The sequence below is a fragment of the Epinephelus moara genome, chromosome 23, assembly GCF_006386435.1.
Source record: "Epinephelus moara isolate mb chromosome 23, YSFRI_EMoa_1.0, whole genome shotgun sequence".
Lineage (NCBI taxonomy): Eukaryota > Metazoa > Chordata > Actinopteri > Perciformes > Serranidae > Epinephelus > Epinephelus moara.
The window spans coordinates 25951427-25968990 of record NC_065528.1 but is presented as its reverse complement, the minus strand read 5'-3'; the positions used below and the strand labels follow the sequence as shown (position 1 = coordinate 25968990).

The window sequence follows — 17564 nt, the reverse complement described above, 5'->3', positions numbered from 1 at the left end:
TCCTCCCCGTCCCCCCTACAGAGGCCTGGGCTAAGGCCCCGATCACACAGGAAGGTTTTAGCAGCTGGAGGTGGCTTTTCGTAATTGTTCGTAATGAGACACATTTCTACGCTCTGAACTCCTCGAGCTGAAAAAACAGAGCGAAAAGGAGCCACACACCATCTCGTCATTTTTCCCATTGTCCAATCGGATTATTTGAGAGGCGGGCCTTCTGTTGTGACAATAAGTTTACAGTTGGTAAACAATGGAGGAGAAACTGGTGGTAGTGGTTGCTGGATACCCAGAGCTATACACCCTGACGATAAATAGCAAGTTGTCAAACTGCCTCTGAGTCATCCTAAAATATGTCTGGAAACAGCCATCATCGTGACGAAGCTCCTGGACCAACTGGTGGTACTCCCCATGACCCACCCTCTTTGTTAGGGTCTCATGTACCCACACAGATCTCTGTTTATCTGTGAAAGCCTCTAACCCTCAACCAGAGCTACAGCAAGTACCCTCTGCCTCAACAGTTTGGGAACTAGATACTAATTACTGTGAAATAAATAAAATTCGTAAATTTATAGTAGGTTGATTACATAGAAGGCAACCTGCAAAACGCTTTCTGTATGATCCAGGCTTAAGTCCCCCATGTCCTTAAATCCTAGCGACGTCCTTCACACACTCAAAAGCTCCAAAAAAATGTAAAACACATTTCATATATTTTTATTTGAATTTCATTCTGAGAGAATATGGCACAATGTAACCACTTAATGCAGTTCATCTTACAGTGTCATAGGTGGCCAGTGATAGTAACACTCAGATTCATTGTCCAGAACAAATAATCAATCAAGAATGCATCAAAATATGAAATCAATACCATTGTTACTGTACAGGAAGTATCATAGTGGGGAGAGGAGGAGGAGGAGGAGGAGGGGGGAGGGGGAGGAGAATAAATGAGGGGTTCTTTGGGGGAGGAAACATTCAGATAGTAGCTATTAAAGACGTGTATGTACATTTCAAATGTACCGCATCCGAATTACATATAATTTATCATCATATAGATATATACAATGCAAACAATAGACTGTAAAATTTATTTTTCCTATTGCGAAGAGAAGCCACAAGCCACAGTGAGTGAATACACAATGAACATCTACATACGTAAGCAAATGAAAAATGAACACTTGTATGTACATTTAACACTTGCAGCAGGCTACTGAGTTTACTTCTTTTTTTTTTTTCGTTTTTCTGTTTGCTGATTTTGTTTTAAACGTTAATCTCGACCCTTAAAGTTCAGAGCGGGTCAAACAACTCAAACATCAACACTGTGGGTGCTCCACAAAAGAAAAAAAAAACTTTTCCCCAGGATGTTAAAATTGCAAAAGTTAGAAAGTGTGTCCAGTAAGATATCAGACGGCCAGCTTCTTCCCCAGGTGAGTGTGAGGCCTCATAAATTTACAGGTGAAATCAGAATGAAGCCCTTGCCTCCGGCCTTCGGGCCTTCGTCACTGGAAACTACTCTCAGCTTTTGTCCTCCTCTGAGTTTCCAGGTTTGCTCTTTTATCCCCCTTTCTGGCTGCAAAAGTCACTCCTGCAATCTTGAACGCTGCTCCGAAAGTTGAAAAGTTTGAATCCAGTTGCTCATTTTGCAAGGCGAGAATCCATTTCTTTGCAAATCATGCCTCCAGAAATGCACATATATTTATACCTCCTGCTCTTATAATCATATTCTCTTTGAAACACACTTAATATTCATATCTTTATAGATTTTAAATTACAATTTGAATTCCAAACCCACATAAAAGAAACTCTCTGGCTGTACACTGATCATATTTTAATCTGTAATATTACATGTGTATTTGTACAGTGATAAAACAAACAGTTTTACTAAGTGTGTGTACAAAATGTACAATATAATGTACAGTATGTATTCCAGTACCACGCAGAGCTGAGTCTAAGTGAGTCTTTGGAAGCCTGTTGCTATTGAAAGACTTGTTTAAAGAGGAAGGAGAGATGACAGAGAAATAGGCAATCACACTGTGTGCGTCTTCCCTGATGTGTGCCGTGATATTTTGTCCAATCGGATGTCTTCATGCTGAGGAGTTTAGAAGAAAATAAAACACCGCACAGCAAGCTGCATGCTCACACACACACACACACACACACACACACACACACACACCCACACCCACAAATGACAACACTGTTCTCGGTATATTGGCAGACACACACGGGAAATTTCCCATATGTAAAATTGAATGCACACACACACACACTCACACCTCACACACACACACACACACACACACACACACGCACACACAAACACACACGTATTGGATGGAAAATCAACCAAAGTAGCCCGCTGTGCCTCCTGGATAGTATTGAAATATGTCACTGCTGTGACTGTATACTGTACAGTTTCTGATGAATTACCCCAAAAGGCATCGAGATGAGGATTTCAGATTGTTCAGTCCAAACTTTCATTGCCTCTGCAATCAGACGGTGGCTGTTAAGATGGAAATTATGGGAGCTCAGAGCTGAGGAACACAATATCTCCAACAAAAAAGTTTATTTAAAAGGCAGAACATGCTCTTCAACGTGCATCACACCGCAGCGTCATCATGGACGAATTACTGAGCACATCTATTGGGCACAGGCCCAGGGGCCCAAAGTGTCAGGGGCCCCTCTGGCCTTCAATTGCAAAATGTCTCTTAAATCAACACATACCGACCAGAAAGAGACTCAAAATGACCACAAAGAGACACAAAGGAGCTGCAAAGAGAGAAAATATGACTACTTAAAAGGGGCAAAACAAGCACAAAGGGGAACAAAACGACCAAAAAAGACACAAAATAAGCTCAAAGAGATGCAAAATAACCTCAGACAGAAACAAAATAGCCTCAAGGAGACATAAAATGACCAAAGGAGACACAAAATGAGCTCAAACAAGATACAAAATGGCCTCAAAGAGACAAAAATAGCCTCATAGAGACACCAAATGACCAAAGACACCAAATGACCAAAGAAACCCCAAGTTACTTCAAAGAGACACAAAATAACCTCAAAGAAACATAAAATGACCAAAGAAGACACAAAATGGCCTCGAAGAGACACCAAATGACCAAAGAAAACCCAAAAATTACCTCAGAGACACAAAATAACCTCAAAGAGACACAAAATGGCCCAAAGAAGACACAAAATGACCTCAAAGAGACAAAAATAGCCTCAAAGAGATACCAAATGACCAAAGAAAACCCAAAAATTACCTCAGAGACACAAAATGGCCTCAAAGAGACAAAAAATAGCCTCAAAGAGACACCAAATGACCAAAGAAAACCCCAAAATTACCTCAGAGACACAAAATAACCTCAAAGAGACACAAAATGGCCCAAAGAAGACACAAAATGACCTCAAAGAGACAAAAATAGCCTCAAAGAGATACCAAATGACCAAAGAAAACCCAAAAATTACCTCAAAGAGACAAAAAATAATCTCATAGAGACACCAAATGACCAAAGAAGACACAAAATGGCCTTAAAGAGACACATAACCACTACGAAGACACACAAACCACTAAAAAGAGCCAAGACAACCACAAAATCTGTGTGTTTTGCCCCTACGTTGAAGAGGTGGTGGGGCCCTTTTCCATATCTGTGCCCAGGGGCCCCCTGTCTCATAATCCGCCCATGAACAGCATCTACACCTTCCAGCACAGACAGACACAACAGGGATTTCAGGGTAAAAGAGCAATTTGTTTATGTTACTCTGGATAAGGCACTTCAAATTGCTCCGTACAATCTGGCGATATATGTTTATATATTTTTCTGTCTCTGATAAAATTCTCCCAGCATGCACAGGCTGCATGCACACAATTGCTGAGATTATTCCCGGCAAACGGCCCCAAGAGTGAATCCAGGGAAACCTTGAATTTGAAGTCGTCTCTGATAAACGTTACATGTCATATGTACTCCGTAAAAGGAGTTTAGCCCTTTGACATAAGCCGTATGAAGAGGAGCCCAGCTAGCTCTGACGGCACATTATGATTTGTTGATGACAAAGGAGACAATGTTTATTTTAGTCACATGAGACAGATGATCACAATGCATGTTCTGTACACGAGCATGTGTGCATTGTGGTTGTAATACCCACAAAGTGAGAGACGGTGGATCCACAACATGAGAATGAGACGCAGGAGGGATGGTAAACAGCGCTGTATCACACTGTGTTTACACCAGGCGGCAGGATTCGTCTGGGACTCTCAAATTCCTGCAGCAGAACCCTTGGCTGACCTGCGAGGAACGGCTGTGACTTCTCCAAACATGGTCCACATGCAGTGATCCTCTAGCTTTGGATTTTGTCACTGACAAGCCCCCACCTTGTCCTCCCCCGTCTTCCCTCTCTATCAATCCCCTGTATGAGTAGCCATGACGACAAAGACAAGCTTATCTGTTTCATACGTACAAAGTGTACACCTCGGGGGCTATCAGCTACTCTCCTCCCTCACATGCATGACAGCCGTTCTCCTTTGCTGTCAACAAACAACCCCTCCTGTTCTATCATAAGCCCACATTCTCTCACATCATCCATGTCCTCCTCGACAACGCCTGATACAAGAACGTCTTTTTGTTCTCATCTGTCCAACGACTTGGCAACAGCCGCGGGGAGAGCGGATCGGTTTATGAGAACTTTGTTCCTGATGTTTAAAGTGCATGCCGAGCAGATAGCAACAGCGAACACTTTTGTTTTTTAGATGCACCTCTGCGCTTTTCCCGCACCGGGGAGGTGATAAACTGCCATCACCTTCCATCAAACACCCGAGCAGCTGCTCAAACCGGGACCCCCGGACCACCGCTCGAGCTGCGAGGCACTTACTCTCCTGCTGGTATCACTCAAACGACAGCTTAGCAAAGATTAATCAGATATTCTGGAAGGCTCTCTACCCACTACTGAGATGTGTGACGGATGTCAGACAGACATGGCTCCACTTATCACCGTGACGGATGGTTGGATGTCGAACTTGGATGGATGCCTCAGTTCCTGCTGTAACTGCTCGGGTAGATAAACATGGACCATCCACATGTACTGCACGTGCAGCAGTATCGGAAAGAACATTTACTCAAATAACACAAATCTGAAGGTGGCCGATAGTTGTGTAGTGGTCACCAGTATTGTGGGGATGTACATCACCAACTGGAGCTAAAGAAGGCAGGGTTGTGTTAAATGATTAGTGGGCATAAATCCAGAGAAAGCCAACACATTCTCACTCCGACCTCGTCACGTATCGATGTCTTGGTCATGGACTTTCCACGTCCAGACACGACATGAAAGGTACCCTGGGTGCGTTGGTTCTTGACGTTCTTGGACGCTGTGTCAAGCATTGTCTTCTTCCAAAATACACTTCTGTTTTCACAGGAAATATACTGTTTACATACAGTCTCTTTCAAAATAAAGATTTTTCCGAACGCACGTAGTTAGGTTTAGGAATAAAGAACAGGGTTTAGCTTTATAATCTTACGGGACACTGCTCTGCCAGGTGAAAGTCGGTGTTTGTTGGACCCATCCACCACCCCTCCTGCCTGCCCTACTTGGACTTTCGTCACCTTAACTTTTCTTCGTGTCCCACAGCGTTTCCCCCTGACACCGCCAAGCACCTTTAAACTATAACAGCGACTGGCCGCGTATCATGCTGACGTGAAAGGACGACTTTGTTCGTTAGTGTCTGATGCCGCAAGTCACTGCCCGAGTGCTGGATTTCGACGACTTCAGAGTGAGATCGGGTTGAGAACGCAGGTCCCCTCTGCTGTGTTACTGTGTCTACTGTTCCTCATTTTCACATGTATATCCATAACTTTTTGGCTCGACCACAACAGCTGCTCCAGCACTGTAGCACTATCAATGCTAGAGCAAAAGTCTATGAGTCCAATGAGTGAATGTTGCAGCTTCCTGTTTCAAATTAGAGGCCCTTGTTAAAAATTAAATGATTAATTGGCTACTGACGTTTTCTTGTGCACAGCTATCGTCATTATATTGGTCTTTAAATATCCACTGGGCGGCGGGGTGGTGCAGTGGTCGCCTCACAGCTAGAGGGTTCCTGGTTTGAACCCAGGTTGTGGGAGCCCTTCTGTGCGGAGTTTGCATTTTCTCCCCGTGTCAGCATGGGTTTTCTCTGGGTACTCCAGCTTCCTCCCACAGTCCAAAGACATGCAGGTTAATTGGTGACTCTAAATTGTTCGTAGGAGTGAATGTGAGTGTGAATGGTTGTCTGTCTCTATGTGTCAGCCCTGTGATAGTCTGGTGACCTGTCCAGGGTGCACCCCACCTCTCGCTTAATGTCAGCTGGGATAGGAAAATGAATGAATATCCACTATTGGTCGACCACTACTATGTAGACATGATGAAACAGATTAGCTGCGTTTTTGACAATTAAACAGAGGGCCCCATTAAGTAGAATTATAAATGCAGCAGGGGTGGAGCCAGATGTTGTAAACATTGGGGGCTCAGCCCAACCCCCCTCAGGAGATTTTTTGTGCTATTTACAGCAGCTTTATGCACTATTTTTCAAGCCATCTGAGAAAATAGAACACATAAAAATCTGTTTATCATTTGGGAAAAAAATGTAGAGTGGGGCTTTTCAACCTGTTTTGCCCGGGGGTCACATTTGCAAAATGACAGGAGGCCAGGGCCCAATTTATAAACGGACATTAAACATATTGTTCAGTATATATAATGAATGAATTGCCTCAACTTTCTGATGTTAACTGTCCCCACTTATCTCTGCCAAAAGGGAGATTCAGTCGTGGCAGCCCTGCACAGATCAGGTACATGCAGGGGTGTTTCTGAAACTCTGTTGAGGGGGTCGGGGACACTTTTTTGATAGATAAGCACAATTCACATCATTTTTAAATACATTCTGGCACCTTATTAACACTCAAATTACAAAAAAAATCCCAGTGTGATTTAATTTATTTCCACTGTGAATTAGAAAATAGTCAGTCGGCCAGCCGGCACCCCATCTGGCCCGCAGTCCGAGGTTCACTGCTGTAGAGCCTACATCCTGTTTTGTATCTTATTGTTCTCCAGCTGTCTTCGTCATTCTGAAACCACAACACAGTGAATACTGAGGATGACTAATTTTCACTCCTGCCACCTAAAAAGAGGCAAAAACTGTCTGATGTTGCTATTTTTAAGTTACATAACAGGTAGAGTAAACAGCATCCTGACACCTGTTTTTGTTTTACTATGCTGGAGTGGAGTTCATAAAATAAATGTTGAGCTGATGAGTCTGCCACATGTGAGTCCATGCTGAAATAATCTGGGCTGCTCTGATTGCAAATTAAGGATCCCCAACAAGTAAATGTGGTCTTCAGTTGTCTGAATTGAATATTAGATGCATCCCAACCTTCTGGTATTCTAACATTTACCATTTAGCTGCAGGTTGCCAGTAAAGAAATGTAAATGTCAGTGTGTTCGCTTTATGCAAAACTGTGACTCATTTCTGTGACTGCAGCTTCAAAATCTGAATGCACGTGCAAGGATGTTCTATCCTGCACATATAGGAGCTCTGCAGTGTAATATAGCAGGAAGGAAGGCAGGAGAAAGAGAATTAATAATAGAGCAAGCTGATGAATATATATATGTGATATTTACATTACATTCATGACCTCATATATGAGGTAGAGACTATAACAGGATCAGGACTGAGCGGAGCACTAAATAGGGCATGGGTGCGTCGTATGCAAGCCCAAGCTGAGCGTGTAATGGGCAATCTTTAATCTCAAATGTAGGTGTTCCACGTCGTCCCGTAATCTGATCAGCCTCATGGTGAGTGTTCATTATAGGATCTGTCCCAGATCTCTGTTTAAGGAGACAGCCTTGAGGAGCTGTTGGGTGCGGGCGTAATTCTTCGCAGAGCCCCCCTACCAGCCGCCGTGGCAACCTCCTGATGACAAACGCTCCTGAATATTTATCACTGCAACTGGTGAGCATACATTAATCTAACTGAGAATTGTCTAATAGGTTGAAATGATGGATAACACGCATGGATGCACAGAACATGTACAGTAAATTGGTTTTCTTATTTCTCTTCCAATTAAACTAAGCACAGCTATTTATTATGTTTAATCTAAGTGTATAATGATTTACATGTAATTAATAAACATGAATTCTCAAGTGAAAAAAAAGGAGATGGGTTACAAAACGTGAACGGTAAAGACGCGGTAATAGCCCTTATTGAAATCACAGGGTCACGACCTGTGATCAGAAGTAAACTCCACTCCTGGAGCAAACACACGTCAGCATGTATACCCACACACAAGAGCTCCCACACACACATACACACACAACTCCTCACAATCATCATCAGTACAGTGTGTACAGTACACGCCGTGACATCAGTCTACTAATCAGCAGAATCATATGATGTCTCCCACTCATCCACACACACCAAAAGAAAAACACACCACACAATGCCTTCCCACAGACCGTACGAAGCCACAGCTCTGAGCTCCAGCCACCTGTTTCACTCGCAGAGTAGGAAGGTTCTTAGCAGTGACAGCAAACACAGGCATCTTAATAACCACCATGAAATAAACATCAGACATCCTGTCAGCGGTTGTAAAAGCTGACGTGATGTGATGTGAACGGATGGCGAATCAAAGAGAGCGACTGAACAATCTTTTTTTTTTTCGTCTATTTAGTCAAAACTCCTGTTGTTTGTTGTTCTTACAGCTATTTGGTTGTTATCTGTCATGTTACATGGAAGTTTGAACTAAGTGAGTTTTCTACTGTGGAAACCAAAAATGTGAAAACAGCAAGTTGTGGATTTAAGGTGGTTACATGAGGGACTATTTCTTGGCCTCATGGTGAAAACAAGACTTCAGGAGATTTTGGCAATTCATCCATTTTCATTTGCGGCAGGTCGTGGGGGCAGCAGGCCAAGCAAAGCACCCCAGACGTCCCTCTCCCCAGGCACTCTTTCCAGCTCCTCCTGGGGGACCCCGAGGCGTTCCCAGGCCAGATGAGATATATAATCCCTCCAGCATGTTCTGGGTCTGCCCCGGGGCCTCCTATCAGTGGGACATGCCTGAAACACCTCTAACAGGAGGCGCCCAGGAGGATCCTGATCAGATGCCTGAACCACCTCAACTGACCCCTTTCGAAGGAGGCTCTACTCCGAGCTTTCTCCTCACCCTATGTCTAAGGCTGAGCCCAGCCACCCCGCTTGTATCTACGATCTCATTCTTTTGATCACTACTCAGAGTTCGTGACCATAGGTGAGGGTTGGGACGTAGATGGACCAGTAAATCGAAAGCTTCGCCTTCTGGCTCAGCTCCCTCTTCACCACAACGGTCTGGCACAGTCCCTGCATCACTGCAGAAGCTGCACCAAACCGCTGGTCCATTTCACGCTCCATTCTACCGTCACCCATGAACAAGACCGAGATACTTTAACTTAAATCTTATAAAACCACAATTTGTTGTTTTGCACTTTGGTTATTTTACACATACAACATGTGAGATATAGCGAGTTACTAGGAATAGGAAAGTGAAGCATTCTTGGGTGATGTCGCCATTTCTGGAGGATATGCTTCCATAGCTACAGTAGCTGCTGGTCTAATTATCGTTCATCAGAAATGTATATTAGAAAATTGAAGTTACTTAATGACATGGATCCTTAAAGATCTTGACAGCTTGCCACCCTTTATAATCACTGTTGTCTACCTGGTGTTTGGTGACAGCGCCTTCCCCAGTCAAACCCCAGAGTACATGACCTTCAGATCTACAAGCCACACTACACAATCAGACAAAAGATAGCTCATGTTATGCTAAGTGAATGCTATAAAACGCTGGCTAATCATGAATAATTGATCTACCAGTATCTAGAAAAGTGAAACACATAACATTAGCCTACCTTTGTGTCTGACTGTATTCACTGAAGAGTGTTTTGTTTAACAATTCTTTTTGACACTTTCACTGAACAACCACGGACGGCACTCTGACCCTGATCCTCCAAAAATGGCTGGCTTGCTGTAGAGGTGCAGGTAGACTAAGCTGTTTTTAAGTAGCTAGGCCAGTTGTTGCTGCCTGCTCCGAGTCTTTATGCTAAGCTCATTTCTAAAGACATGAATAGGATCAATCTTCTCATGTAACTCTTGGGAAGACAGCGAATAAGCATAATTCCCAAACTGTCCCACTCTTCCTTAAATCAAAGCGGGGGTTTATTCTCTCGTAGGATCCAATTTAGTGGTTGAGTATCCACTAATGTCTGGGCTATAAACAGTTGTCTGCATATATATGCAGATTCTGTAGGCGACCGGCAAAGATTTTGGTATGGGACACATTCTGGTTTCTGTTTTAAGCTGATTAGTATTGGCCAATCACATCTGAGTGGTAGGTAAACTTTCTATTTGGAAGTCTATTAGAAGATCTAATGGAAAAACTCTTCTCAGTGAGGACTGTGTAGCCAGTGAGCACAAACACATCTGCATTGATCTCCATTGTTTTGGAGTGGAGGCAGAACTTTGGAGACGGATAATTGGCCAAATAAAAGCACCCTAACCACCTGCATGGTTAAACGGCCGAGTACAGAAAGCATCTTTTGTAATGTGGCTGAAGTGCAGCTTTAATATATTCATATATCTATTATGTATTAATGGATACTCATTCCCACAGGGGCTCATTGGTAGATGGGATAGCTTCCAACCCTGATGTGACCACGTAAGAGGCAATCTGTGTTCGCTGCCCCACTTTATTCTACATGTCGCTGGTTGGAAGTGCCATGATGAGGATCACAGACAGACAGAAAGAAGGCAGGCTGAGAGGGGCACACATGAGTGTACGCACGCACTCCGAGCCGGCACACACCCACATGTGGGCTCACATTAATACTGAGTATACACTGATATGTACAGTTATCTACAGGTATCTTCACTGAACTTCAAACTTCTGAGGTTTGTAAATTCAGTCAGCCCTATTTTCCCATTTGAAGTCTTGTGTTTTCATACAGCGCAGATCTTCCTCCGCTCTTTATCTTTCCTCATTTTTTTATCAGCTCGGTGTCATTCCCAAGTGCTCCCTGCTTTACACGCCCTCGCTTTTTCGAGCCAAGTCGAACTGAATTTTTCACAACCTTCCCTGATCTATGCTGCTTCTGCACGACACGTCTCAACGCAACTGGCGTGAGTTGGATTTGTGTAAAGTGCTACAACCGGTTATTGAGAGAGAAACTGGAAAACAAAAGGATAAAATGATGGAAAGTAATTTCAGATGTTCTCTTGCAGTCTTCATCACACTCACAGACCTCTTTCACACACACACACACACACACACACACACACACACACACACACACACACACACAGGGCAAATCATACTTCGACTCTTCCTCCTAAGTGGCCCATATTTATCTGGCTGACCGAATGTTTTTATACTGACAGAGAAGAAGATGTTTGAATGTCTTTTTGAATGTGACGTTGCACAGGGCGTAGCAGGCCGGGTTGATGGTGCTGTTGATGTAGCACAGCCAGTAGCCAATAGTCCACACTGTGCTGGGGATGCAGCTGGAGCAGAAGGTGTTAATAAGCACCATCACATTGTAAGGAGTCCAGGTGGCAACGAAAGCCACCAGGATGGCCATTATGGTGCGGGTCACTTTTTTCTCCCGTGATGGCGGCCCTTTCTTCTTCTTGTTGGGGGGTTGTTTTGTCATCTTCACGATCTTGCGCGCCACGTGATTCTGCCGCTCGGTGGCTGGGACGATCTCGACGGTGGCGTTGGACGGTGTGTAGCAGTCACCCTTGGGTGATTTCGTCTTGATTTTGATGCAGGTCAGCTTGGAGCCCCCTGCCTTGGCTCGCTGACGTGGGAGTGGCTGGCTCGTCTCGGCGCTGGAGTTAGCAGTGGAGGCTGCCGCCTCCTCTTCCTTCTGATTGGACGCAGCCACGCTGCCGGATGTTGAATCATTGGAGCTCTCCTTCTCCTCCCCAGCAGCGCAGTTCTCCCTCGCCGCGTCGTCAGCTTCGGTTTCTCCCTCAGCAGTGGTCGAGGAAGGCCCCTTGCCGTTTTGCAGTTTTCCATCATGCTGGTTGGCTCCATCCTCAGCATTCTGGCTCTGGGAGCGGCCTGTGTCCTCCCCTGGTACGTTGTTATTGTTGGGTTTTGGTACGTTGTTACTCCGCTGGCCAGGCGACACGGGCTCTGGATTGGCTCCTGATGGCTTGCGGTTTTCCTTCTTCACGCGGCTTTTGCTCGCTCTGGAGATCTGCCAGTAGAGCTGAATCATGATGATGACAGGCAGGTAAAAGGCGGCGATGGCGGTGCCAAAAGTGACTGCAGCATTAGAGAAGAACTGGATGTAGCATTCCTTCTCAGGCACTGTCCGCCCACCAACAATGAACTGCCAGAACAGGATGGCTGGGGCCCAGAGGATGAAAGACAGGACCCAGGCTGCTGCAATCATCATTCCTGCCATCTTGGTGGTCCTTTTGACAGGGTAGCTGAGGGGCTTGGTGACACAGAAGTATCTGTCAAAGCTTATGATGAGAAGATTCATGACAGATGCGTTGCTGACAACGTAGTCCAAGGCTAACCACAGGTCACATACCACCGGGCCCAGGGGCCAGTACCCCATTACGATGTAGACTGTGTACAAGTTCATAGAGCACAGTCCGATAATTAGATCAGCACATGCAAGGCTGAATAAAAAATAGTTGTTGACAGTCTGTAAGTTCCTATTAACTTTGATGGAAAGCATGACCAGGATATTTCCAATAACTGTAACCAAGCTGAGGGAACCGGCCACCAACACGATGAACACCACCTCCACAGTTTTGTAGGCGCTCTTGCTCTCTTCCACCACTTCTGTGCTGTTGCCTTCAGAGGCATTCCAGTAGGTGAAATTGAATACATCCATGGCATTTGGTCTTGTGTTGCCACCTCCTACTCACATGGAACCTACAAAAGAGAAGAGAAGATTTGTAATTAGGTGCAAAAGATGACTTTGTCTGCTTCAGCTTTTGAGTCATTGAATGGCGTATTTATTAGGGTCATGGGTAAAGCACAGTTGTATCATGCTGTTAAGAAATATTGCACCTTTTTTTTTCAACTCAGAAAGAACACTGAACTCTTTCTATTTAGCTTGGCATAAAAGTCAAGTATTTAGGTAAATGCATTTGAGAATTAATCTTCTGAAAATAAAAAAAGACAGCCTAGTCACCAGAAGAAAATGTTGGCATTATGGTTCTGCAAACCATGGATGTTTCATTTGCATGTTTGAATGTATCATATCAATGTTTATAAAGTGATGTATATGAGCTGAGTTTGTCATCAGGAGGTGGTAGGGATGGTGGATGGTGTGTCATCCAGGTGAGACGCCTGCCAAGCTGCAGCTGCAAGCTGTTCCAGACCAACAAACAGCAAATCCAGTTGTGATTTAGCAAGTCATTACTGTGTTTCCAGTGGCTTTTAGGCAACAAAGGTGGGTGTTTTGTAGCAACCTGTCACTGTGTTTCCAGCGACTTTTTAGGCACCAAACATGGATGTCTTGTAGCAACCTATCACTGTGTTTCTAGTGGATATTTAGGCACCAAAGGTGGGTGTTTTGTAGCAGCCTGTCACTGTGTTTCTAGGGGCTATTTAGGCACCAAATGTGGGTGTTTTGTAGCAGCCTGTCACTGTGTTTCTAGTGGATATTTATGCACCAAAGGTGGGTGTTTTGTAGCAGCCTGTCACTGTGTTTCTAGTGGATATTTAGGCACCAAAGGTGGGTGTTTTGTAGCAGCCTGTCACTGTGTTTCTAGGGGCTATTTAGGCACCAAATGTGGGTGTTTTGTAGCAGCCTGTCACTGTGTTTCTCGGGGCTATTTAGGCACCAAATGTGGGTGTTTTGTAGCAGCCTGTCACTGTGTTTATAGTGGATATTTAGGCACCAAAGGTGGGTGTTTTGTAGCAGCCTGTCACTGTGTTTCTAGTGGATATTTAGGCACCAAAGGTGGGTGTTTTGTAGCAGCCTGTCACTGTGTTTCTAGTGGATATTTAGGCACCAAAGGTGGGTGTTTTGTAGCAGCCTGTCACTGTGTTTCTAGGGGCTATTTAGGCACCAAATGTGGGTGTTTTGTAGCAGCCTGTCACTGTGTTTCTCGGGGCTATTTAGGCACCAAAGGTGGGTGTTTTGTAGCAGCCTGTCACTGTGTTTATAGTGGATATTTAGGCACCAAAGGTGGGTGTTTTGTAGCAGCCTGTCACTGTGTTTCTAGTGGATATTTAGGCACCAAAGGTGGGTGTTTTGTAACAGCCTGTCACTGTGTTTCTAGTGGATATTTAGGCAACAAAGGTGGGTGTTTTGTAGCAGCCTGTCACTGTGTTTCTAGTGGCTATTTAGGCACCAAAGGTGGGTGTTTTGTAGCAACCTGTCAGTGTGTTTTTTAGTGGCTATTTAGGCACCAAATGTGGATGTTTTGTAGCAGCCTGTCACTGTGTTTCTAGTGGATATTTAGACACCAAATGTGGATGTTTTGTAGCAGCCTGTCACTGTGTTTCTAGTGGATATTTATGCACCAAATGTGGGTGTTTTGTAGCAACCCGTCACTGTGTTTCCATCAACTTTTTAGGCACCAAACGTAGGTGTCTTTTAGCAACCTGTCAGTGTGTTTTTTAGTGGCTATTTAGGCACCAAATGTGGATGTTTTGTAGCAGCCTGTCACTGTGTTTCTAGGGGCTATTTAGGCACCAAATGTGGGTGTTTTGTAGCAGCCTGTCACTGTGTTTCTAGTGGCTATTTAGGCACCAAATGTGCGTGTTTTGTAGCAGCCTGTCACTGTGTTTCTAGTGGATATTTAGGCACCAAATGTGGGTGTTTTGTAGCGATCCTTCGGTGTGTTTCTAGTAGATTTTTAGACACCAAGCGGAGGTGATTTATGACCCATCACTGTGTTTCTTACAGCCTTTTAGGCACCAAATGTAGGTGGTTTGTGGTGACCCATCCCTGTGTTACCAGCTGTTTTTTAGGCATGGAACATGGGTGTTTTGTATCGACCCATTACTGTGTTTTTTCCAGCAGGGAAATTCCCACAAAAAGCTTATCAAGACATAGCAGCTTTTCCAGCTGGGATTATGCCTCCAAGTCAAAACATGATCTCTTCCTAACCATAACCAAGTGTTTTTTGTGCCTAAACATAACCGCACACTAACAACAGCATTGTTGAAAAATCTCAATGAATTTGCTACATAATAACACGCAAAGATAATATATCTGCAGTCTGTAGAAAAATACAATGCCAACGTTTTTTCTGGCAACTGGGTTGAAAAACATTACTGTGGGAAATAGTAATAGTAATAATAAAAGCAGCACTTTAACACTAAACATGTAATTGTCACATCCAGCGAAACACATTGATATTGCTACAAAAGATGTGATGCCAACTTTCAACATGTAATGGTGTGAGAGGAGATTAATGATGGTCGAAATTATAAAATATAAGTACACGCCTCTCTGCCGTATTAACAGTGTGACCTTTTCTTACATCAGCTATTAGCTTGTCTAAAAGCAATTCATCAAATAACGGTGACAATTTTGTCTGTGCACCAATTACATTGGTAATTAGAAGCACGGATATCTGGCACAGATATATTTCATAATCAGTGTATAAATAACATCTCTCCATTAGACACCTGCTTCATTACTTAGGATAAAAAAGGGACTGCACGATTTAAATGCACATGACTGGCTGATGAAAAATGAGATGCGTGCAAATGAGGCAACAAGTCAAATGAGGATATGAAGCTGAAGTATTGGAGCATGTTGCAGTCAAGCAGAATATTTTTCAAGCTACCCAGTGGAAGAAAGATGTTGCTCCCTCACTGGACGACTACTGTTATTAAATAAGTTTGTCTAAAAGTGTTTTCAAATGTTGTTCGGAACTAAGTTAAACCTGCAATGTTTGACCACCAAGGACAACAAAATAAAACCGATGCTGGCAGAAATCCATGTGATGTATGAAAAATACCTTTGCTTATTTATTTTTCATGCAAAGTGCTCAAAGCTGGTCCTTTTTCTCTAGGCTTTTGTCTGCCTGTCCACTTGGATGGATACATTTTCGACCACATAATAATGCCTAATGACTAGCCTGTGGCTTGAATCACCGTCCTTTCATTTCAACTGAATGTGTTCCCAAACCCCTACATTTGGAGTTGATGGGCGTTTTAAGATCAATCTTCCCTCTCCTGTGAATATAGTTTTTTAGACTCTGCAATGTTAGCACGTAAAATCTTAAAAAGAGAGGGAAAAGTGTAATTACACACCGCACACACAGTCCATATTACCAAGAGTTCAATAAAAAAAACTTTAAAAGGAATTATTGACAAAATTGGAGCTGACATTTTATCTTCAAAGGTCCATTTCCAACTTGCACTTAAAAATTCTCTTCATACAGCACTAGAAAATTCTTTTGATCCCCAAGTGACCCACTAGTTCTCGCTTTTAACCTTAAACATTGGCTCGTGTTGTAGACCTTGCTTTGATTTATACACCGACTGCTCAGCTGTGTGCATCACAGGCCTTTAGTATGAGGAGTAATGCACTTTGCCTGCTCTGCGTCTTGAGTTTCAGGCGCTGTAGGTCAGATTTTATGGCACACTTGGTGGCTTATCACTTCTCAATCTGACATATCGTGAGGCTGGGGAACTGCTTCAACCTTTCATTTAAGCTCCTTTTTTTGTAAAAAGACCTTATCAAACTTTATTCAGCCTGTGGTATTCAGTCTGTAAATCAAAAAGGCATACTGTTCTGCTGAGAAGGATCAATATGGTGTTCAATAAGTGAATACAAATTGGACTTAAAACCATGGGGGAAGCCACATACATTTATCAGTGTTCAGACAACATCTGGAGTTTAATCATGCAAGATAGACTCAAACTGTCTGTTCAGCTGAGAGATAAATGCTACTTTTGGAAAAGTGTAGACAGACTGCAAATAAAGCTGAGTCATTTGCAGTGGCGGGTCTTCCTAAAAAATACATATTCTATTAATGTTTCTGTTTACATACTGCTGTTCATACTCCAGTTAACGTGCTCTAATGTGTCGTTTATCATGTCAAATTATGGTAAACTGGAACAGCTGTTGGTTGTAGTTTTCCACTGGTGGCAGACTGTTTTGACCGCGCAAACACAGTCTTCCTCTTACATTCCTTCAATTACTTTCTTGAAAAGGTCGGCACATATCCAATAACCTGTTGCTATCTCTTTCCTCTTTCATTATGTTTAAAATTTGGTGTGTATCTTCTTTCAACCAGAAATGTGGAGGTTTCTTTTGGGTATGCATCTCTACCCCAGCCTTGCAAACTGTTGGCTACTTGGTTTGTCTACAACGTATCCATGACAATGTACAAAGCTGACCATAAACAGGCAAAAGGCAGTGTCGCAAATTGTGATAAAAACCTCAACTGAGATGCATATTCAAAATGTGCTGTATACAGTTGGAATAAACGTGAATAAAACCGGCAAATCCAATGGAATGCTACGTACAGAGAAAGGCCACATTCAGAATAATCGACTCTTCAAAAAAACCTGCCGGTTCACACCAATGCA

The 17564-nt window shown here is 43.4% G+C and overlaps 1 protein-coding gene across 2 annotated transcripts in view; it reads right to left on the bottom strand.

The window, feature by feature from the left end:
* Positions 1 to 724: 724 nt before the first annotated feature.
* Positions 725 to 17564, bottom strand: part of chrm2a (cholinergic receptor, muscarinic 2a) — a 120688-nt gene continuing 103848 nt past the window's right edge. Inside the window, exons 3-4 of one of the 2 annotated variants that reach the window (XR_007569405.1) lie at positions 3334 to 12935; positions 725 to 3251 (exon numbers count right to left, since the gene is read on the bottom strand). Coding sequence is in view for 1 of the 2 variants with exons in the window: in XM_050036764.1 (XP_049892721.1) it covers positions 11386 to 12894 (1509 nt within the window). In the remaining variant the exon portion in view is untranslated. Of the gene's footprint in view, positions 12936 to 17564 lie in introns of both variants that reach the window. The other variant, XM_050036764.1, reaches the window with a different exon arrangement.